The sequence below is a fragment of the Hyaena hyaena genome, unplaced genomic scaffold (assembly GCF_003009895.1).
Source record: "Hyaena hyaena isolate Hyena2069 unplaced genomic scaffold, ASM300989v1 scaffold_318, whole genome shotgun sequence".
Lineage (NCBI taxonomy): Eukaryota > Metazoa > Chordata > Mammalia > Carnivora > Hyaenidae > Hyaena > Hyaena hyaena.
The window spans coordinates 1,045,722-1,064,157 of NW_024080949.1; the positions used below are offsets into that span (position 1 = coordinate 1,045,722).

At 44.0% G+C, this 18,436-nt stretch overlaps 1 protein-coding gene across 8 annotated transcripts in view; it reads left to right on the forward strand.

Moving 5' to 3' along the window:
• The window catches only part of DMD (dystrophin), a 634,325-nt gene that overhangs the window by 484,168 nt on the left and 131,721 nt on the right, over positions 1-18,436 (forward strand). For 4 of the 8 annotated variants that reach the window (XM_039248771.1, XM_039248772.1, XM_039248773.1 and 1 more), the window contains exons 1-2: positions 3,648-3,798; positions 9,335-9,396. In XM_039248771.1, coding sequence (XP_039104702.1) covers positions 3,779-3,798; positions 9,335-9,396 — 82 coding nt within the window. In that variant the 5' untranslated portion in view covers positions 3,648-3,778. Of the gene's footprint in view, positions 1-3,647; positions 3,799-9,334; positions 9,397-18,436 lie in introns of those variants that run through there. The other 4 variants (XM_039248767.1, XM_039248768.1, XM_039248770.1 and 1 more) reach the window with 1 other exon arrangement.

Consider the following 18,436-nt stretch of genomic DNA (forward strand, 5'->3'; position numbering starts at 1 on the left):
AGTCTGATGCCTAACCACCCAGGCGCCCCATGACTCTTGTAGTTTTAAACCTTATTTTATCATTTCTCCTCTCTCTGCCACTACCATTGTGCGGAGCCCCGTCATGTCACAGGCAGCTTGTATCTGGTCTCCTCTTTCCAGACTCTTCCGATCCAGTCCTCGGTCCATTTCCCAAGTGATTTTTCTAAAAGGCCAATATGACAGAACCACACCCGTACTTCAGACTTCTCAGGATATAGGTCAGACTGGATCCTCATACTAGGTCCTTCTCAATTTGCCTGCCTACTGAATCTCTATCTTGACATTCTGTCCCAAAGATCAAATAGACCACTGAAGCTCTTGAAAAGAAAAAGCTGTTTGTGGCCTCTTTACCTTCACACCTGCCATCATCACCATTTATAATTGCTGATTTACCTTCACCCCTCCCTACGGAGGAGGCTTCCAGAAATAGCTGGTCATTGAGTGAACCTAGTCATCTTTTCAGCTCCAGAAGGTGGAGTTAACATTCCTCTATCAGGAGTCTCCACTCAGCATCCAGTCTAGTGACCCAGAGGGTGGCTTTGATCGGATGGGTCCCTTGCTTGGTCAGGATGCTTGGAGAAATGGATGGTACATTTTATACCGGAAAGGAGTGTCGTGGAAAGGTTATTTACGAAAGCCTGAGCAGTGTAGGGGACAGAACAAGAGCAACGAGAAAACCTGGAAAGTGCCGTTGCTGAAGAAATGACTGCCCAGCAAGACTTGTGGCTTTGGGCAAGGAAACTTAGCCACTGCCGGGTCCAAGGCCAACCGGAGGGAGCCTGGGGAATAAATACGCAAACATCTCTTTCCTTCTGCCCTTGATCTCCTGCTGCCGGCCTTTCCTAGAGGCCTCAGGTTGGCTGAAAGCGAAAGGAAGCCAAAGGCAGAGAGAGCCTGACTGATGCCATCCCCAGAGGTGGAGGGGGGAACGAGGGGATAGTCATTTAGATCAGAGAGGTCTTCATTTTTCTACGTCCATGCAACCTTTAAGTGACTAAAAGACTGGAGTTTGGGGTATGGAAAAATTACCTGGGGTGCCTTCTTAGACATTATTCCATCTCCTTCATTGCTGACCCCTGTTTGTAGCAAACCTACCCTCCTCTGCTGTCAGACAGCAGTGAGATCGCTCATGAGCCCAAAAGACAAAATACAGATCATCCTCCACAATATAAGAGGCCACATCTCCCCGTGGCAGCATAGTAGAGGCCTTGGAGCAAAACTCCCTATTCCAGACCTTGCGCTGTCACATTCTCGCCGTGGTATCGGGGATGAGTGGCTCATGGTGAATTCTGGAGTCAGAATTTCAACTTGTTGTTTTCTGGTGGCAGAGCCCTGTGTTCCTTTCCTGTCTCTGATTCACATCAAAACAGCAATCATAATAATAGCTACTATAAACAATTTGTTTTCATGCATGGCATCATTAAAGAATTTATATATGACATGAGGAGATATAAATTATGTTCTTTTCTCAATGCCTTTTACTAATAAGCAAAATTCATAATCTAAGTGAAACTGACAATAAAGCAGTTGCTGTGATGCCCATGTCCTTTCTTAATAATACTTTCAGTATTTAATTTCTAAAATAACATCAAGATTTGGGAACAAGTCTTCAAGTGCCTATAACTCCAGTCTAAAAAAGAACTTAAAGATGTATTTTTGAGGATTGCCATCTGTCAAATTTAAGGGGAAAAAAAAACCTGAATAGTGATTTCTTATTTTCCATTCTTTCTTTCCAACGAATTGTTCCTAGTAGTCTTCTAGCTGAACAGTGACAAAATGGACTTGAGCATTTATATTTTAGAAAAACATATCAGCACTCTGGAATCTTCAGTGGGTAATTTAAAAGTATAAAACAAAAGAAGAAGACGAAGAAGAGGAGGAGGAGGAAGAGGAAGAAAGGAGGAGCATGACAAAGCACAGGTGTTGCAAACCTTTAGCTGATTGATTCCTGATATGTACAAATGCTCAAGCTGTGAGGTTCCTGTCTTTTCACTGAAATAAACATAAACAGTATTTAAGTGATTTGCCAGATTGTCACAGAGGTTAGTCACTGATTAATAGCAAAGGCCACAATTTCCTCATCACAGAATACTAATCCCTTTTCCCCCAACGATGGGGGCAGCCCTAGAATCTGCAGTTAGGCCAAGGGACAACCTTACCCAAAGGGAATCCTAGTGTGCCCCCCTCAGACCATAATAGAAGCTGCCTCCACCACTCACTGGCTCAAAAGTGCCCAAAGACTGCATTAATAAGTCTCAATTTATGAGGGAAAATGCCAGCATAAGTGGTATATTTGCTTTAAAATAGCAACACCAATCATACCTACGTGCACATGTCTTTAATGATAATATTTACATTTTTGTTTGCTTCCTCAAGGGTAATGAAGCAACTTGGCACCCCCTTCCTCTTTTGTTCACCTACTTTATTTTTTTTTTTTTTTGCCTCTTTTGTCATGCTGTACCATACCGTAAAGGGAGATTGATGTCTATAGCCCCTTCAACTCGAACATTCTATGGGGGGGGAGTAGGAATGTTGAGTAAAAAAAAAAGGGGGGATATTTAAAATGAAAAAGGGGAACACAAACGTTTTAAGCTGTAAAACTGAAGTGGAATGAATCAGCCAGAGGGAGTGGAAAGGCAGTAGTTGAAAGAAGATAAAAACAGGCCAACAAAATAAATGGACAAAGAGGGACAATGAAACCAAAGGGAGTTTATCTTAAAATACTCTTCGGATGGACGCTAATGGAAGAGACTCTGTGAATGCTGCAGGAACTCGATGTGCTAATGAAGGGTTTCTTCTTTGCAGAGTATTTCCAGGCTTGAAATGATTTTGCATAGTTAACCTGTATTCTCATACGGCAAACAGTAAGATTAGAAATACTTGAACTGCCCAGGCCCTGTGACTTTTCCAATAAAATGTTCCATTGGAAATGGTTTCCTTTTTAGATTTCTCTAAAATAATAGTAAAAGACCGACTGTGCACACCACTGGTGGTGGGGTTTTCTTGAGAGTCTATACCAGTGGTTCTCAAACTTCAGGGTGTTCTTTCTACCTCAGTAGGTCTGGGCTGGGACCCAGGAATTCATATGGCTCACAAGTTCCCAGGCGATGCTGATACTGCTCTTCGGTCCCTTTGAGAACTACCGCCCTGTCGCAAATACGAAGGCTTCCTAAGAAGCCCGTTTAGCCCAGGCTGAGCATAACCTGTATTTCGTGTCCTTACAGCCCTACCACTTGAATCTGCGATTGAGGGAAAGCGGTGGGGGGAGAGAAGTATGATTGTGATTTTCCCCTCTCATTCTCTGAAAACTCTGAGCCCACAAACTTAATTATCTGCAATGAGGTCATTTGCACCTAGGTCATTTATTTAGGCAACAAGTAGTCTTGCTGGAGATTTTAAGGCGGTGCTAGCAGGGCGGTGTGTGGTTTTCAGCTTCCTAGGACTACCTTAAATCCCTTCCTCCGTCTGTTTTTTTCTTTTTCTTCCCTTTTCGGGAGGCTGAGCCCCCCGCTGCGGGGTCTCCGGGAGACCGGGTTCCCAGGTCGCTAGGTGGGGGCGGAGCCTGGCCCGGCCCCGCCCCGTCTGCCTGCAGCTCCCCCTCCCCGCCCGCCCGCCCGCCTGCCCGCGCCGGCTCCTCCGCAGTGCTTTCAGCTGCGAGCCTGGGCGGCGGCGGCGGTCGACTTTCGGGGAGCCCGGCGGCTCTGGGAAGCTCACTCCTCCGCTCGCGCCTGCCCTCGACCGCCGAGCCCTTGCAACCATGAGGGAGCAGCTCAAAGGGTAAGTGCCAGACGGCCCCCTCGGATCGCCGCAGTCCGTGCACTTGTGGCACGAGCGGGGGGCAAACCGAGGCGGCCAAAACTTGGACAAGCGCGGCGGCTGGGCGCCGGGCGTCGGGGAACCTACCCCGCGGGTCCTCGCTGCGCCGCTGCAGGTGCGTCCCCGCGGCTTCCTCCTCGGCGCGGGGTTTGCGGGGAGCCCCCGCGCCCTGGCTTTGGGATAGGCTCGGCGAGAGAAAAGAAAAAAAAAAAAGCTGTTTTCTCGCCGTACCCAGAGGGGACAACGCGTTCTCCAAGCGGGGATTGGGGCCGCGGGAGCTTTTTGCTCCTTTCCGGGCTGTGTAGACGGGAGCCAGTCAGGCTGCTCCTAAATCGTCTGTCGACCTCGCGGAGGGAAGGGGCGCGCGAGGCTTTACCTTCCATTGCTCTGCAAGTGCCAAAAGGTCAACTTTCTGCCTGATTTCTTCCGAGGATTCCAACTGACATTCCCCTTGTTGGATTTTCTCCTGGGTTCGTTCTATGCCCCCAAGACTTGAAGAAACCGGGAAAGAAAGAAAAAGCAATTAAAGCCCAGAAGTCAAGGATTTGACATAGAGAGAGGATCAAGGGTTTTTGTTATTGTTTTTTTGTTTTGCCCTCTGGGGTTGGGCGTGCGATCGTTGGTGGGTGTCCTTCGCTCGCTCGCGTTTCCCCAGGTGTCTGTGCTCGTCTTTCAGCAAAGTTTGTCATTCCTGATCTGCTCGTGGCGACGAAAAGGGCAGGACGCTTTGTTTATCTCCGATAAATTTGAAGTTAAGTTTGAAGCTTAAATTGAAAGGGGCCAGTTGCCCGAGGGAGGCACAATATTAATTATAAAATGCTTTAACGTCATTTTTAAAAAGTGCACCTGACTTACGTGGGGAACCAGAGTCTTTTAAGTGAAATGTGCTTTCTTCCTTGGCCAAAAAGCTCCTCTTGGTGTCCCTGCTTCCTTATCCCTGTCACCTATGCTCGTCACCACCCGCCCCCCCCTCCCCATCACCCTTTCTCTCTTGGCTAGATTTTTTATTTCCTTGTGCCGCATCCCCTTTTTGCAGGATACAGTTTCTCTTGGAGAAGCTAGAGGAGCAAATGGAACAACATGGTTACGTGAAAGGTCTCTGACCCTTGATCACCGTGGAATTGGTTTCAGTCAGCGTTGTTTGATCTTGGATTGGACACGACCCCGAAGTGAAATTGCTTTGGCCAAAGTTGAGGGTGGGTGGGATTTAAGCCCAAAAAGCAAATAGAGGGATGACAAGTAACAGCTGGCACAATCACCGAGGCAATCACCTTTGGCCTGGCTTGAGGCAGACAGAACGAAATGTTAAATATCCCAGGGAACAAGAAAGGGGGACTGGAATAGGATTTCTGATGCTTAGGTGGACCCCCCCCCCCAAGCCCGTGAGACCTCCTCCCCACGGTAGCAGAAACTTTGAAATAGATTTTCCCATTCCCACCCTGCCAGTATTCCAGCAGTGCAAGCCAAGTTTAACATTTAGCATGCAAATGCCAAGGTTCCTGTAGAAAAGGAGTCTGATCCCCAGATTAAAGAGAAATGATTTTGTGTGTGTGGATCAGTGGGCTCCAGATTATATATGAAGCCAAACTCTAATCCTCTGCAAATCGCTCGAGAACGGTACCTTTTTATACCGCTGCCTAGCGATGAGTTTCCTCCCCGGGAAGTAGTGGAAAGAGATTTTTTTTTTTTTAAACGGCAACTGTTTGGAATATTTTCAGTACCCAATACCAGTGGTGGCAGAAGAAATCTTATTTTAATTAGGCAACTGCCATTTCCCCAGCGAGAGAAGTAGAAATTTGTTACTTTTTGTAAGTGTTTAATGTTTGTTTTTAAGAAACTAAAAAAGCAATTCCAATAAGTCTGATTATTCCAGCACCGACAGCAGGAACAGCTCTGAGGCCGTTATAATAACCTTGCACACTACTTGAAACTAAAGAAGGTGAGAGAAAATTTAAATTGTATGGTAGGAAATTAGGTCAGCCTTGTGCTCAGTAGAGTAATGCTTTAATTTCTTACTATTGACAGGTAGGTGTTGCTGGGGTCTTTTGTCACGTGGAGAGATTTTGTATGTTAATTTGCATCAGCTTCCTATCATAGCCTCAAATAGAAGAGCAAAGAGAGATTATTGTAGTCTGTACACATTTTAAAGGGGAAATCAGAGTTTGAAGGCCTTTCAGAGAGGCCTGTCTGATGCCAGGCTTCGGAACCAGCAGGGCTAAAATCAGTAATAATAGTTTTTCAAGATTTAAAGGGCGTTTTAAGGATTATTTAGGCAGCTAGGCTCTGTGTTAATGGGCATACAGCATTTTGATCTATGTCAAACGTCATTATGCTCAGAAGACTGAACAAAGATGGACCCCATTAACTTGGGAACAGGTTTCCGAGGCCTTTTTGTTTGGGCCTGGTGTATGCAGAGCGTGTTTCTGATGTGAAAAGTGAAGTACAAAAAAAAAAAAAAAAGAGACAGACCCCTACCAAAAACAGCCCTACCCACACTTGCGTGACTACCTCCCAGCCCGGTTATCTTTTTCTGTCTTTTCTGTGTATTCCAGGTAGACCTGAGCTTTTCATGGAGTTGGTGAGAATTCTCTCCTGTTTTTGAACTTAGACACAGAGTAATAAACACAGCTGTAAAATCTGTCTGTTGATCACATAAAAAAAAAAAGGGTTTGTCCTGTAAGAGAGGGTGGGGACTTTGTGCATACCATTTCATACTGTCCCTGTTCATCTTTTCTGTCTCTTCTGGGGGTTAAATATGTCCCACTAGGGCTTTGACTTCACCCCACACTGAAAACACCCACATCCAGTGAAGTGAATATTTGGTTCATCTTCTAGCTACCAAAGAATCAGAAGTTTGAGCTGTGTGGTCAGTCGTTTTTTTTTTTTTTAGCATTAAATGATTAAAAGATGATTTTTCTCCTTTTGAGGATTCGTCACACCCTTTCTTCTCTTTCCACTTGTGTTCACTTCTTCTGCTTGGTTCTGGTTTGTAATCGATGTGCAACTAAGACTGTAAACATGAAGTACAAACGTGTTTTCTGGTTACTTGGCATTGCTTATGAAGCAAAGGGTTGCATGTTGAGAAGAAGGTAAAAGAAGATTGGCTTTTGGATTTGTTTGAGTTCATTTATATGGATTATACAAGTCCCCCAGAATCACAGGTAAGTGGGAAAATGAGTACCTGGAAGGGCCTGGCATCCAGCAGTCCATGGAGGGATTAGAAGTGGGGGCTTAGAATTTCTTCTCTCCTCCAGCAAAGCAAGTAGCAGTTTAGCTAAGGACTGATGTGAATTAAAGCAGAGTTTTTAGAATCCTTCTCATAATTTTAAACTAGTGGAATAACTGCCTTGACGAGGTAAAAATGTTGGAATATCACCAGTCATGAGGTTTATTTTGTATGCAAGTTTCTCTTTTCTTTTGGAATTGCATTTGGTACGAGTTGCCGTGTTCTTCCGACTTGACATCCCTTACAGATGGTGGCTTTTCAGAGTGCTGGTCTGGCCAGGTTTATCAGCTCAGACAGACGTTTTCCTGCCCATCTAGTGAGGATGCCACAGTCCTCCCACACGGCGTGGAGACGGGACTTGATTACCATGCGCTGTGTGTATTACGAGCCTCTGTGTGTGGACACGCGTGCTCTCCCCCTCTCGCCCCTTCCTCCATCCCTGGCGCCCCCAGTGTGCACGGCCTTAGGAAGTGATGAAGGCGTGAATGCAGGGTGGTCCTTCCTTGCCGGGCACTTCTGTACAGATCTGGTACGCTGTCACTCTCCGAGCTAAAAGCCACCCGAGGAGAAGCAACACTTTGTCCACGAAGCTGCAAGCTGCAGCCTCCTTGTGATGTGCATGTAAAGGACCGCTTCCACCCACCTCTTCTCCAGATCACAAACCGGCTCGGTGGTGGGGCTTCCTCACACCCCCTGGCCTTGGGCTGCCTGGGTCTTCTGCTCTCCTTGCCCTTAAAGACCTGGACGTCACTCTGACACATCCCCTCCCCTGAGAAGCCCCAGTTGCGGTCCTCACCTGCCAGTTGTCGCTGTGGAAGAGTAAACCAGAAGTGAATGTGTTTGGGAGATACCGAGCCGGCCCTTTCCAAGTGCACAGTGTCTTGTAACTTTTTTCTGGGCGCCCTCACTGTCGAGTCACTGGATGGTGAATATCACAGGGGGTGCTCTTTGGAGGGAGACAGTTTGGGGAATTTCCACATGCTTTGTGACATGTTTTATTGTATTTGGCAGACCACAATAGATACTTCTCCTTTTAAGTTCTTTAAAAAAAACAAAACAAAACAAAAACAGGTTTTTGTTTTATACATTGAGTGGTTTTTGTTCTCTACAAGGGTCCGAGGCTCAGCATTCTTACCGCGGGTGGATCCACATCTGTAGTGTCCTCAGCTAATAAAACGTTCAATTTTAGTGGGTGTTCACCTGGGGCCCACGTAGTAATGAAAGCAGCCATGCACTGAGCACCAGAATGCACTGGTCACTGAACCCGCTGACGCTCCCCGGTGAGCAGGTTTGCGCCACATTGCCCCGTTCGTAGGGCACACAGCCAGAATCCATCCAGTCCTCAGATGCGAAATCTGTGCTGAGGCCCCTTGACCTTGTTGCCTCCCCCAAACTCCTCTCCCTGTGTCGGGCCTCTGTACTCTGTTGCCGCCCTTCGAGTGTCCCCGTGCAAGCTTTTGCTCTTCTCGCCATGCCCTCCTCCCAACCCCCAAAAGTGTAGGACTGTCGAAATGTCTATGTTCAGGGCTGCATTTTACCGTATCACGGCCCGTCACGCAACCCCCCCCAAACTGGAAATACGATGCTCTGGTGATTTATGTAGATGGGCCAAAGTAAGGAAAAGTATATGTAGTTATCTCTGCCCAGATTTATTCTTGTAATTGAATTACGGACAAAGGTGTTTTGTTCTTCTTGTGGCCGGGACCTGATAGCCGGCAGTCACACTTAGCGAGACTTGACAGATGGAGGAGAACTGTGGAGTGCTGTGTGGCACACCGAGTGAAACGAGGCTCTTGCAAAGTCACGGAGAGAGGGAAGGGAAGGATAGATCCGTCGGACCCTGGCTATACCTTAGGCCGGAATGAAATGCGGTTATCGTGGGTATGGATGTGTAGGAGAAGGAGCAACGGGAAAATGTCAAGGGCAGTGAGAGCAGTGTGTTGATTTCAACCAATGTCCAGCGTCTCTTTGGCCGGGTTGAGCACCACTTGTCTGAGCCCTTTCTGAATCCCCTCCATTGCACCGGTGAAGAAATCCTGGGCTTTGTTTATTGATCACCTAACAGAGGCATTGCATTTTATTATAACAGAAGCACAACCGACCTGTGGGTGCCAAAAAGAAGCTTAGAAGAAACATTCTAGACTCCATGACCGAAGCGCTTTGAAGGAACGATACCAAATGAATTAGAAGCAAACTGTACTTTTTCCCCCCTCCCTTTCCTTTCCTACCCATTACAGATTCTAAAATCTCTCTTTGTATTTTCTGTTTTAGCCACGAGACCCAAACGACTTGCTGGGACCATCCCAAAATGACAGAGCTCTACCAGTCGTTAGGTAAGGAACTGACCCTGCTTCTCGACAGGTGACTTGTTGGATAAGGTAGTTTGTCCTGTGCCAGTCCTTTGTGGTCTGAATCTAGCACTCATTTGTTTAAAGGGCGAAAATGATGCCTTTGTATCCAAAATGGACCGCTTTTTTTTTTTTTTTTTAACAGAGGTGCTTTAACAGTAAGTTTTAGAAAGTCATTGATTCCTGAAAATTCACTATGCCTGAGAGGGCCAAAGGGTCTCGGTAGTTTTCTTTGCTGCCCAAAAAGATGGAAAAAATACTTGCAATTTATGGCAATTGTTTTTCCCGCCGAGAAGGAAAACGGTTTCAAGTTGTTCTTATTGATTTCTTCCCCGTGAAACTAAAGACCGTTCTTTTTGCCAAAGCACGAATGTAGTGTTGGGAATCTTCTGCAGTCTTTCTAGTGCTTATAATTTCTAAGCCTGTCGGGTCATCAGTGTGAATATTTAAATGATTTCTCTACTGTGTCTTGTTTTGTGTTTGTGTGACAGCCTGACAATTTTCCCCCCTCATGACTTGGGAATTTTTTGAACAAACACACAGCCTCCAGATAAGAAGAAGACATCAGTCTTTTTAATGCTTGATGAAAGTCCACTCAATACCATTTTAGATCTTTGGAGAATAATCTGGAATGACTTCTCTCTCACATGATGACAAGTTGTTTTTTATAGATTGCTAGGATTTTTAAAATATTTATTTATTGATTTATTTATTTAGAGATAGAAAGCACAAGCAGGGGAGGGGCAGAGAGAGAGAGAGAAAAACCGAGAGAGAGAGAAACCCAAGCAGGCTCCACACTGTGAGCGCAGAGCCTGATGTGGGGCTTAGACTCAAGAACTGTGAGGCCATGACCTGAGCTGAAACCAAGAGTCATACACTCAACCAACTGAGCCACCCAGGTGCCCCTCTTTTTTTTTTTTTTTTTTAAATTAAAAATGGGTGATGGGCATTGAGGAGGGCACTTGTTGAGATGAGCACTGGGTATTGTATGTAAGCGATGCATCACAGGAATCTACCCCCAAAACCAAGAGCACACTGTGTACACTGTATGTTAGCCAAGTTGACAATAAATTGTATTTTAAAAAAGCAAAGAATAAAAAAATAAATGATTCTCACTTTAAAAAAAGTTATGTCTTATCTACTAGAACAATTTTTTTAAGTTGGCTTCTTTGTGAATGGACATATTTACAGACTGAAATGCATAAGGTGAACTCTTTGGGTTTCAAGCTATGTGACCCAGCCCATGGGAATCAGGGTGATCAAATTCTGTACCTGCATGCACACGTATGAGTGTGCACGTGTATGTAGCTGTTGCTGACTTGCTGTGATAGATTCTCATTGGTTAATGGATTGCAGTTCTAGAGATATTCAAGAATGGGGTAAGAGGTATTACTTTAAGAAATTGTTTTCCTAGACTTTTTCTAATCATAAATGAAATTAGTTCCTTCTAGAAAATCTGAAAAATGCAGGGTATGAAAAACAAAAGGTGTCCCTTAAAATTCTACTGGCCAGAGATACTTAGTACATTTCAATTAATACTATGTCATTTTAGTCTAGCAGTATGTGTGCATGTGTGGGGTGTGTATGTGTACACATGCACATATGTTTACAACACACTCTTTAAAAATTTCAAGGAAGTTGGGATCAGCTAACCTTCAAGTGGTACATTTTCATCTCCTACAGAATGTTTCTGGTTTATAATGCTGCGCTGTTTAGACCACAGGTGGAAAACTTAAATGCTTATATTTTGGCAAATGAGCAAGCGGAGACCTCATCTGAAGTACATGGCAGCTTTGCTGGGGGAGCAGGTCATCCTAGCCCCGCACTCTCAGGACTTCGGATTTTTCAGGAGAAACTAGTAATCTGTCAGTCAAGAGCTAATTTGAACTTGTCTCTGGGCCTCCTGATTATATCCTTGGGCTGACATAGATTCAGCCCACTTGTGATGTTTTACTTTTAATCACAGTGACTTCTAGTTGTGATATTTTAATTCACTTTTACTTAAAAATTATTATAGAATTAGTAATTGTTCCTGTTTTTCGAAATTTAAAAATATAGACAAGCTAATGAACAAAAAAGAAAAACGACAAATCATCTATAACCCACCTCTTCGAGTTAGCTAATGTTTCATAATCTAGTAGGTATCTTCCAAAGTTGTTTTTTTTCTGTGTGGGGCACCTGGGTGGCTCAGTCGGTTGAGCGTCTGACTCTTGGTCTCAGCTCAGGCCTTGATCCCAGGGCCGTGAGTTCAAAGCCCCACACTGGGCTCCTCGCTGGGTGTGAAGCCTACTTAAAAAAAACATGCTTTGTGTTTATACATTTTTACAAAAGTTGGATGGATGCTTCTGTTTTATAATCAGCTTTTTTTCACCTAAAGGTAATGTACCCTGCCCATATTTCCATTTCATTACATTGCATTCTCTACTGGCTTACTTTTAATTGCTCTGTAATGAGAAACCACAAACGTGGTTGATAAAAAGCTAATTATGAACTATCAATGAATGGATGTTTGTACCTTCAGTAGGAGTTCATTACACTTTCCATCATCGTATTTCTGGGGTTTTCTCAGTAATTCAAATGTGGTGGTAAACTCAAAAGCTGGTAATCCAGCATCATTTCTGACCTTGGGCAAATCACCCGACTTTGGGAGATAATGGCATTTTACACTTGCAGGAGGAATTTAGAGCTCATGGATTACAAACGTTTTCTTTGATGAAATCAACTTTATCGAGATAATTTACAAATAATAAAACGCAGCCATCTTACATAAGTGGTCAATTCCAGCCTCCTCTGAAAGGCTGTTCGCTGCAATCCTTCTAACAGTTGTCTTGAAAATGAACTGGTGTTGAAATTTGTTTTACAGCTTTCAGAACTAAAATTGCCAGTATTTTTGTGACAATCAGATGTTACTTAGGCTGACTTTTATCCAAATGGTGACTCACCCAATACCATCTTCCATTTATTGAGAGCCTACTGCATGTGCTGCACATAGAACACGTCCACACCTCTTTGACAGGGTGGTGAAATCTGGTGCAGAGAAATGGTTTATAGGGGCCACACAACTTTCTGAGGCTACACTAGGGTTTGCTCAGGGTCCTCTGTTAGCACATTTACTTATTTCATTGATTTCATTAACTCTGTAAAGTATGTCCATGTAGGTTATTAGGCACCTGCTACAAATGTGTACAAATTGACTGTTTTACCTGTGGATAGACAGTGACTTGTACAGTATTTCTGGAACAAATCCATTGAATTTCTACAGATGGTATGGTTAGTTCCTAGACAGTAGGCACTCTTCCTCTGTTTTGCCGGACACCATGGAATGCTTGATTTTGTTTGTGACATGTCTAGGTTCCTGAGATAATTATTTCTGACCTCACCCACCCATTATAGTGTCTCAAAGTTGAGATGCAAGCATAAAATACTGAAAAGAAACCTTTTATTTCTTTTTAAAATTTATCTTTTAAAGTTTATTTTCAGAGAAACAGAGACAGCATGAATGAGGGAGGAGCACAGAGAGAGAGAGAGAGAGAGAGAGGGAGGGAGAGAATCTCACGCAGCCTCCTTGCTGCCACCTGTAGAGCCCAACACGGGGTTCAGGCTCACGAACCGTGAGACCATGATGTGAGCCGAAACCAAGAGTCGGTCACTTAAGCAACTGAGCCATCCAGGTGCCCCTCTTTTTAATTTTTATATATGGGTTCTATTTTTTACTCACCAGGTATCCCATTAGGTTCAAGTTGCTATTTTGAGCTGGTATAAGTAGTTAGAAGCATTCAGCTGCACCCAGTTCATGGAAGGTATCATGAAAGTGAAACTCGCGTGTGGTTTGGTGTGTTAAGTGTTTTAGACAATATGTACGGCTCACCCCCCCCCCACTCGATAGAACCTGAATCTCTGGTCTGTGATCCCATGTTGAAAATACCAAGATATTGCTCATCCTCACTCTACCCTGAACTCCAGACATTCTCCCCATCAAAGCTATAGTGGTTCACAGTATGCAGGAAATAGGACACATTTCTGAATATGCTCACCTCTGAGAAGACTTCCATTCTCGAATTGGCCAAAATCCCCACCCAGTCTGTCCAACATGTTTGTTAACATCCCTTGTCCGCACAAGCATTCACACGGTCCCCATACCCCCTACCTGTGTTGTGGACGGCATATGCTTGGGAGCCAAACTTGTTTCGGCGGGGTGGAAAAAATCGCGCTGCAGCACTGACTGACGGAAGGGTATGGTGTTGCTTCAGCAGCTAATATTTGAGCTCTAGTTAATGGAATGATAGGTGATTTCCTTCTTCATGCTTTTTTTGTGATTCTCAGAAATGAATTTATATTACTTATGATTAGGTGTTTAGCACAACATGGTTTCTTCATCATTACCCCATTCCTTAGTGTCCCTCCTGCTGTGATCGCCAAACCAGTAACAGCCCATGACAGAAAAGCAGCAATAGCCACACACATCCCTTCCTGATACAGCACACAGACATATGTAGAGTTTATGTTTCAGACCCTCATTCCTCAGGTCACTTTGAACACAAGGAGACCACCTCATGTGTTTTAGGTTCTGAATATGTCCTTTTGCAAAATAGCAGACCTAAATCTTATTTATTTATTTATTTATTTATTTATTTTTGAGAAAGAACGTGGGAGCCAGCACGGGAGGGGCGAGGAGGGGCAGAGAGAGACGAGAGATAAAATCCCAAGCAGGCTCCCAGCTGACAGAATCCTGGTGGGGGCTCAATCCCATGAACTGCGAGATCATGACCGGAGTTGGACATTTAACCTACTAAGCCACCCAGGTGCCTCCAGACCTAAATATTTTTAGTGACAGAGATGATATGCCTAACATCTTTGTTTAAAAAAAAAAAAAAGTAAGCGACTACATTTCAAATTATTCTTGAATGTTGAGAACAAACTGAGGGTTGATGGGAGTGGGGGAGAGGGGAAGGGGGGTGATGGGCATGGAGGAGGGCACTTGTAGGGATGAGCACTGAGTGTTATATGGAAACCAACTTGACGATAAACTATTTTAAAAAATATATTCTTAACCTGATCTAGAACAGCTTCCTGGAGTGAGCGACCATCTAATGTTAAAAATATTTGTGCGTTCTTACTTTTTAGGCTGTGTACCTGCTCAAAAAAAATTTAAGTAGCAAAGGGAAAAATTGTCAGACTCCCACACTAATACAAAACAAGGCACAATAAAGAGATAACATAAACGTTCCCAGTGACGGCCTGACAGTCATTAGGAATTTGAGCATTGGAAGGTCTCCAGAAAATTTTTTATGCAACATTAACAGTTTGGCAAAAGCGTCTTCTTTCAGTAAGAACATCTTGATAACAGTTTTCTTTCAGCGTTTTTTTCTGACTGCCCCCCAGTGCAGTGGGGTGAGAGGTATGTCAAAAAAACCAAGTTTCCCATATCTATTTTCGCATGGGCCTTATTGTTCTTATCTTTTTAATAAGGGTATGGGACAAAAGTAAGACCCTTGTTTATTTTTCCCTTACTTTGGGCTGAGGTAGGGCAGGTTGTTTCCAGAACTTGCTGTGATTATAATTTTTCAAGAAGTACCTTTGGCTGACTCTGCAGGCAAATGGATTTCTAGAAGTTTAATCATTCCTATTTTTAAAAATGCGCATTCTAGAAAACAAACAGGGAGAAGATCCTGCCACCCACCCGTGTCTCACAGGCAGAGTGAGGCACATTGTTACCAGGTCCCGAGGCTCTTGAGGTATTTCCCCCAAGACCCACTGGGCCATCCATTTGTTGTTGAAAAGGCATGTTCTTCATCCTTTCTTAGAAGCAATAATATGCCCGATACGTGAAGTGAATTTCAGGTTTCTTTTAGCGTCTTTACAGACGTAACGGAAAGATTGCTGTTTTATTAGGTTATCTTGGCAATTCCTAAGCTAAAACTCTCCAGAGCTCCAAAAGGCATTTACAAAATCAGTAGCTGTTAGATAGTAATGGGCTCCGGAATTTATTTTGAAATGTTAATATAAGATTGACTTATGGGAAGTGCCATCATATGATAAAAAGCTTGTCATTGTCCTCACGACTTCTGCCTAGGTTCTTAAGTTCATCGCTAACATTTGTCAGTAAATATATATAGTTTTTAAAGCTTCCACCGCGCACAGTATGTACTGCTTAAAAACACTCAAAGAAACCATTTCTTAGTCCGTCTTACTGGACTCTATGAATTCTAAATGCAGCAATGCCGGGTGGTCCTCTGCGCGACTCCTTGCTGAACTGCATGGTGAGGTGTTTGCATTAGTGACAGCAGTAGCACAGGCCAGGAAGGGCAGTTTGCAAAGGAGACACGTGCGTAGGAAATAAGGTGACATGAAGAGAGAATGAATCCGGAAGCTTTAGGAGGTTACCGGAGCGTTTCACATCATTTACTAAACTCGGGGTGCCCCATATGATCTGGTGCAACTTATTCCAGTTTCCTTGTGCCTCATCAAAGCCCCTTTAACCTCCAGCGTCTTCTCCAGCGGGGATTGGTTCTCATCCTTGCCTGCAGGCCTAGCATTCTTTAGAAGGCTCTAGTCCGTCTTACCTGTTGCCCGAGCTTTGCCACCCGCTGTCCAGCATGGTGCTCACCCAAATGACATGAAAGCTCTCGGTTTTTAAAACTGGACTTAGGCGTTTTAGGAAATCTTGGCAAAAGTAGTCTTAAAAACCCTTGCGATTTGGAGACAGTCCCTCAGCACGTGAGCCCTGGCCTTGGGTCTGTTGCCTGAAAAGAGGTTTAGAGTATTAAAATGAGGGCTTTGTTTTAGGGTCCGATGGCTCTGAGGATGGTGTGATTCTTCAGCGGTACTAGTTAGGGGGACTAGTTAAGTCCTAGTTAAGTCAAGAGGCTAAGAGCTTCTTCCCGACCCATGAATAGCATTATTAATAAATAGGCACAGCTGCCAAGATAGAGTTAGGAACACTGCCTGTACCTTTTTGCTCAGTGGGTCTGAGAGGGGGGAGTGTCATAGAGGTTTGCTAGCTCTCCTTCCCTCGTCAGAGGCTTTCTGCATCCCATTAAGGGTTCCCTCCCGAGGACCCTCTCCCATTAGGAGCCGCAGGATCGTGCAGGACTATGAATTTGTCAGGAGCTCGTCCTAATGCCTTTCGCGGCATATTACATAAAGTGTTCTCAACTAGGCTACTCAGTATTTAGCATATTCTTTTCCTTGTCTCTTACCTCCAGGTCCTTAAGTAGTACACCGTTGTGTCTTTTGATTTTCTCCTTCCATAATGCTCAGAACTGGAAAGAATACCTGAGTTCACATTCCAGCTTTAGGTGTGACCTTGGCTTTTTCTTGATCTTCGATTTCTGACTTCGTAGCTTGGGCAGTGAATCTTCCATCTCTAAATGGCCACTTCCCGTTGAACTGGCCACAGTGTCTCATGAATGTGATACCCATCTCTCCAATGTCTCTTGGTCACCACCAGCCTGGAAGATAGGAGTAATGTGATGATCATGTTAATAATAATTGTACTTTCATTCTGTGTAGCACTTTATACTGCGCAGAGTTTTCAGAAATAAGTGTATTTAATCCCTACACAGCTGTAAATTAGGTATAGAGCTGGCACGTGACCTAAATTTTGTATTAATTTCAGTTTCAGATCATATGTCCTGCCATCCCCTTGAGCATGCTTGGCAGTTTTGATTTGGCAAATAAGGCTCGCATATCAGTGGATGGGGCAGCTGTTTCCTTCTTTCCTTCTGGACTGGAGCAGGCCGAGGCACAAGCCTTGCTTTGACTTATTCATACTGACACACGGGTAGAAGCTGAGGAACCAAGTCCAGAGCACACATTTTATGGCTCCGGGTTTGCTGTTCTCAAAGGAATATCCATTACTCCTAGCATGATTTATAAAACTGCTTTATCAGCATAATTAAGCCACGGAATCTCAAATGACATTCTTTATTCCCTAGCTGACAAAGTTAGCGGTGGAGATTTACTCAGATTTGCAAAATAGAAGACATTAAGGCTATTATAAATGTTCTTCCCTTACTTCTACTAGCCTGCTTGTAAAAAAAAAAAAAAAAAGAAGAAATAATCTGCTCTTTGAATGTCAGTTACAATCAATTGATTTTCCCCATTAGTAAAATAGAAATGTAATTTTCAAATCAAAATTTATGGCACTTTTGGGGCACCTGGGTGGCTTAGTCGGTTAAGCGTCCGACTTTCGCTTAGGTCATGATCTCGCGGTTTGTGGGTTCGAGCCCCGTGTCGGGCTCTGTGCTGACTGCCAGCTCAGAGCCTGGAGCCTGTTTCAGTCTGTGACTCCCTCTCTCTCTGACCCTCCCCTGCTCACGCTGTCTCTCTCTCTCTCTCTCTCCTAGAAATAAAATAAAAATATTTAAAAAAAAATTTATGGCACTTTAGTGGAATATTTTTTATAATATTTTTTCTTGTTCAGATAACTTGATTTCAACCTTCTAATTGAGGCAAATAAGTAAATAGGTGTTTCTTTTTTTTAATGTTTTTTGTTTTTACTGAGAGAGAGAGACAGCGTGAGCAGGGGAAGGTCAGAAAGAGGGAGACAAAGAATCTGAAACAGGCTCAAGGCTCTGAGCTCTGAGCTGTCAGCATAGAGCCTGATGTAGGGCTTGAACCCACAAACTGTGAGATCATGACCTGAGCCGAAGTCGGACGCTTAACCAACTGAGCCACCCAGGTTCCCTAGTAAATAGTTGTTTTTGATTTGCATCTTCTGAAGCTTATTTCCGAAGGAGGCTCAAAAGGATCCTCTCTCAGACTGGTTTACAGTTTTAAAGAGCTGCCAAAATGTAGTTGACTTGATCTAAATAAGAAGAGCATTAAGGTTACACCTGCAGCAGTGAGAAAAGTGCTAGATGTGTACAATTTTATGTATCTGGGTCTGTAGACGACGATTTTTGCACACGAAGTAAAGGCATCTAACAATGTGTCTGCTCTTAGACACTTCCACGATTTCTTTTTTAAGCACACAAGTCTTATTACCTCTGTACGTCTCTCGAGAGCTGCAATTTTGCTGGAA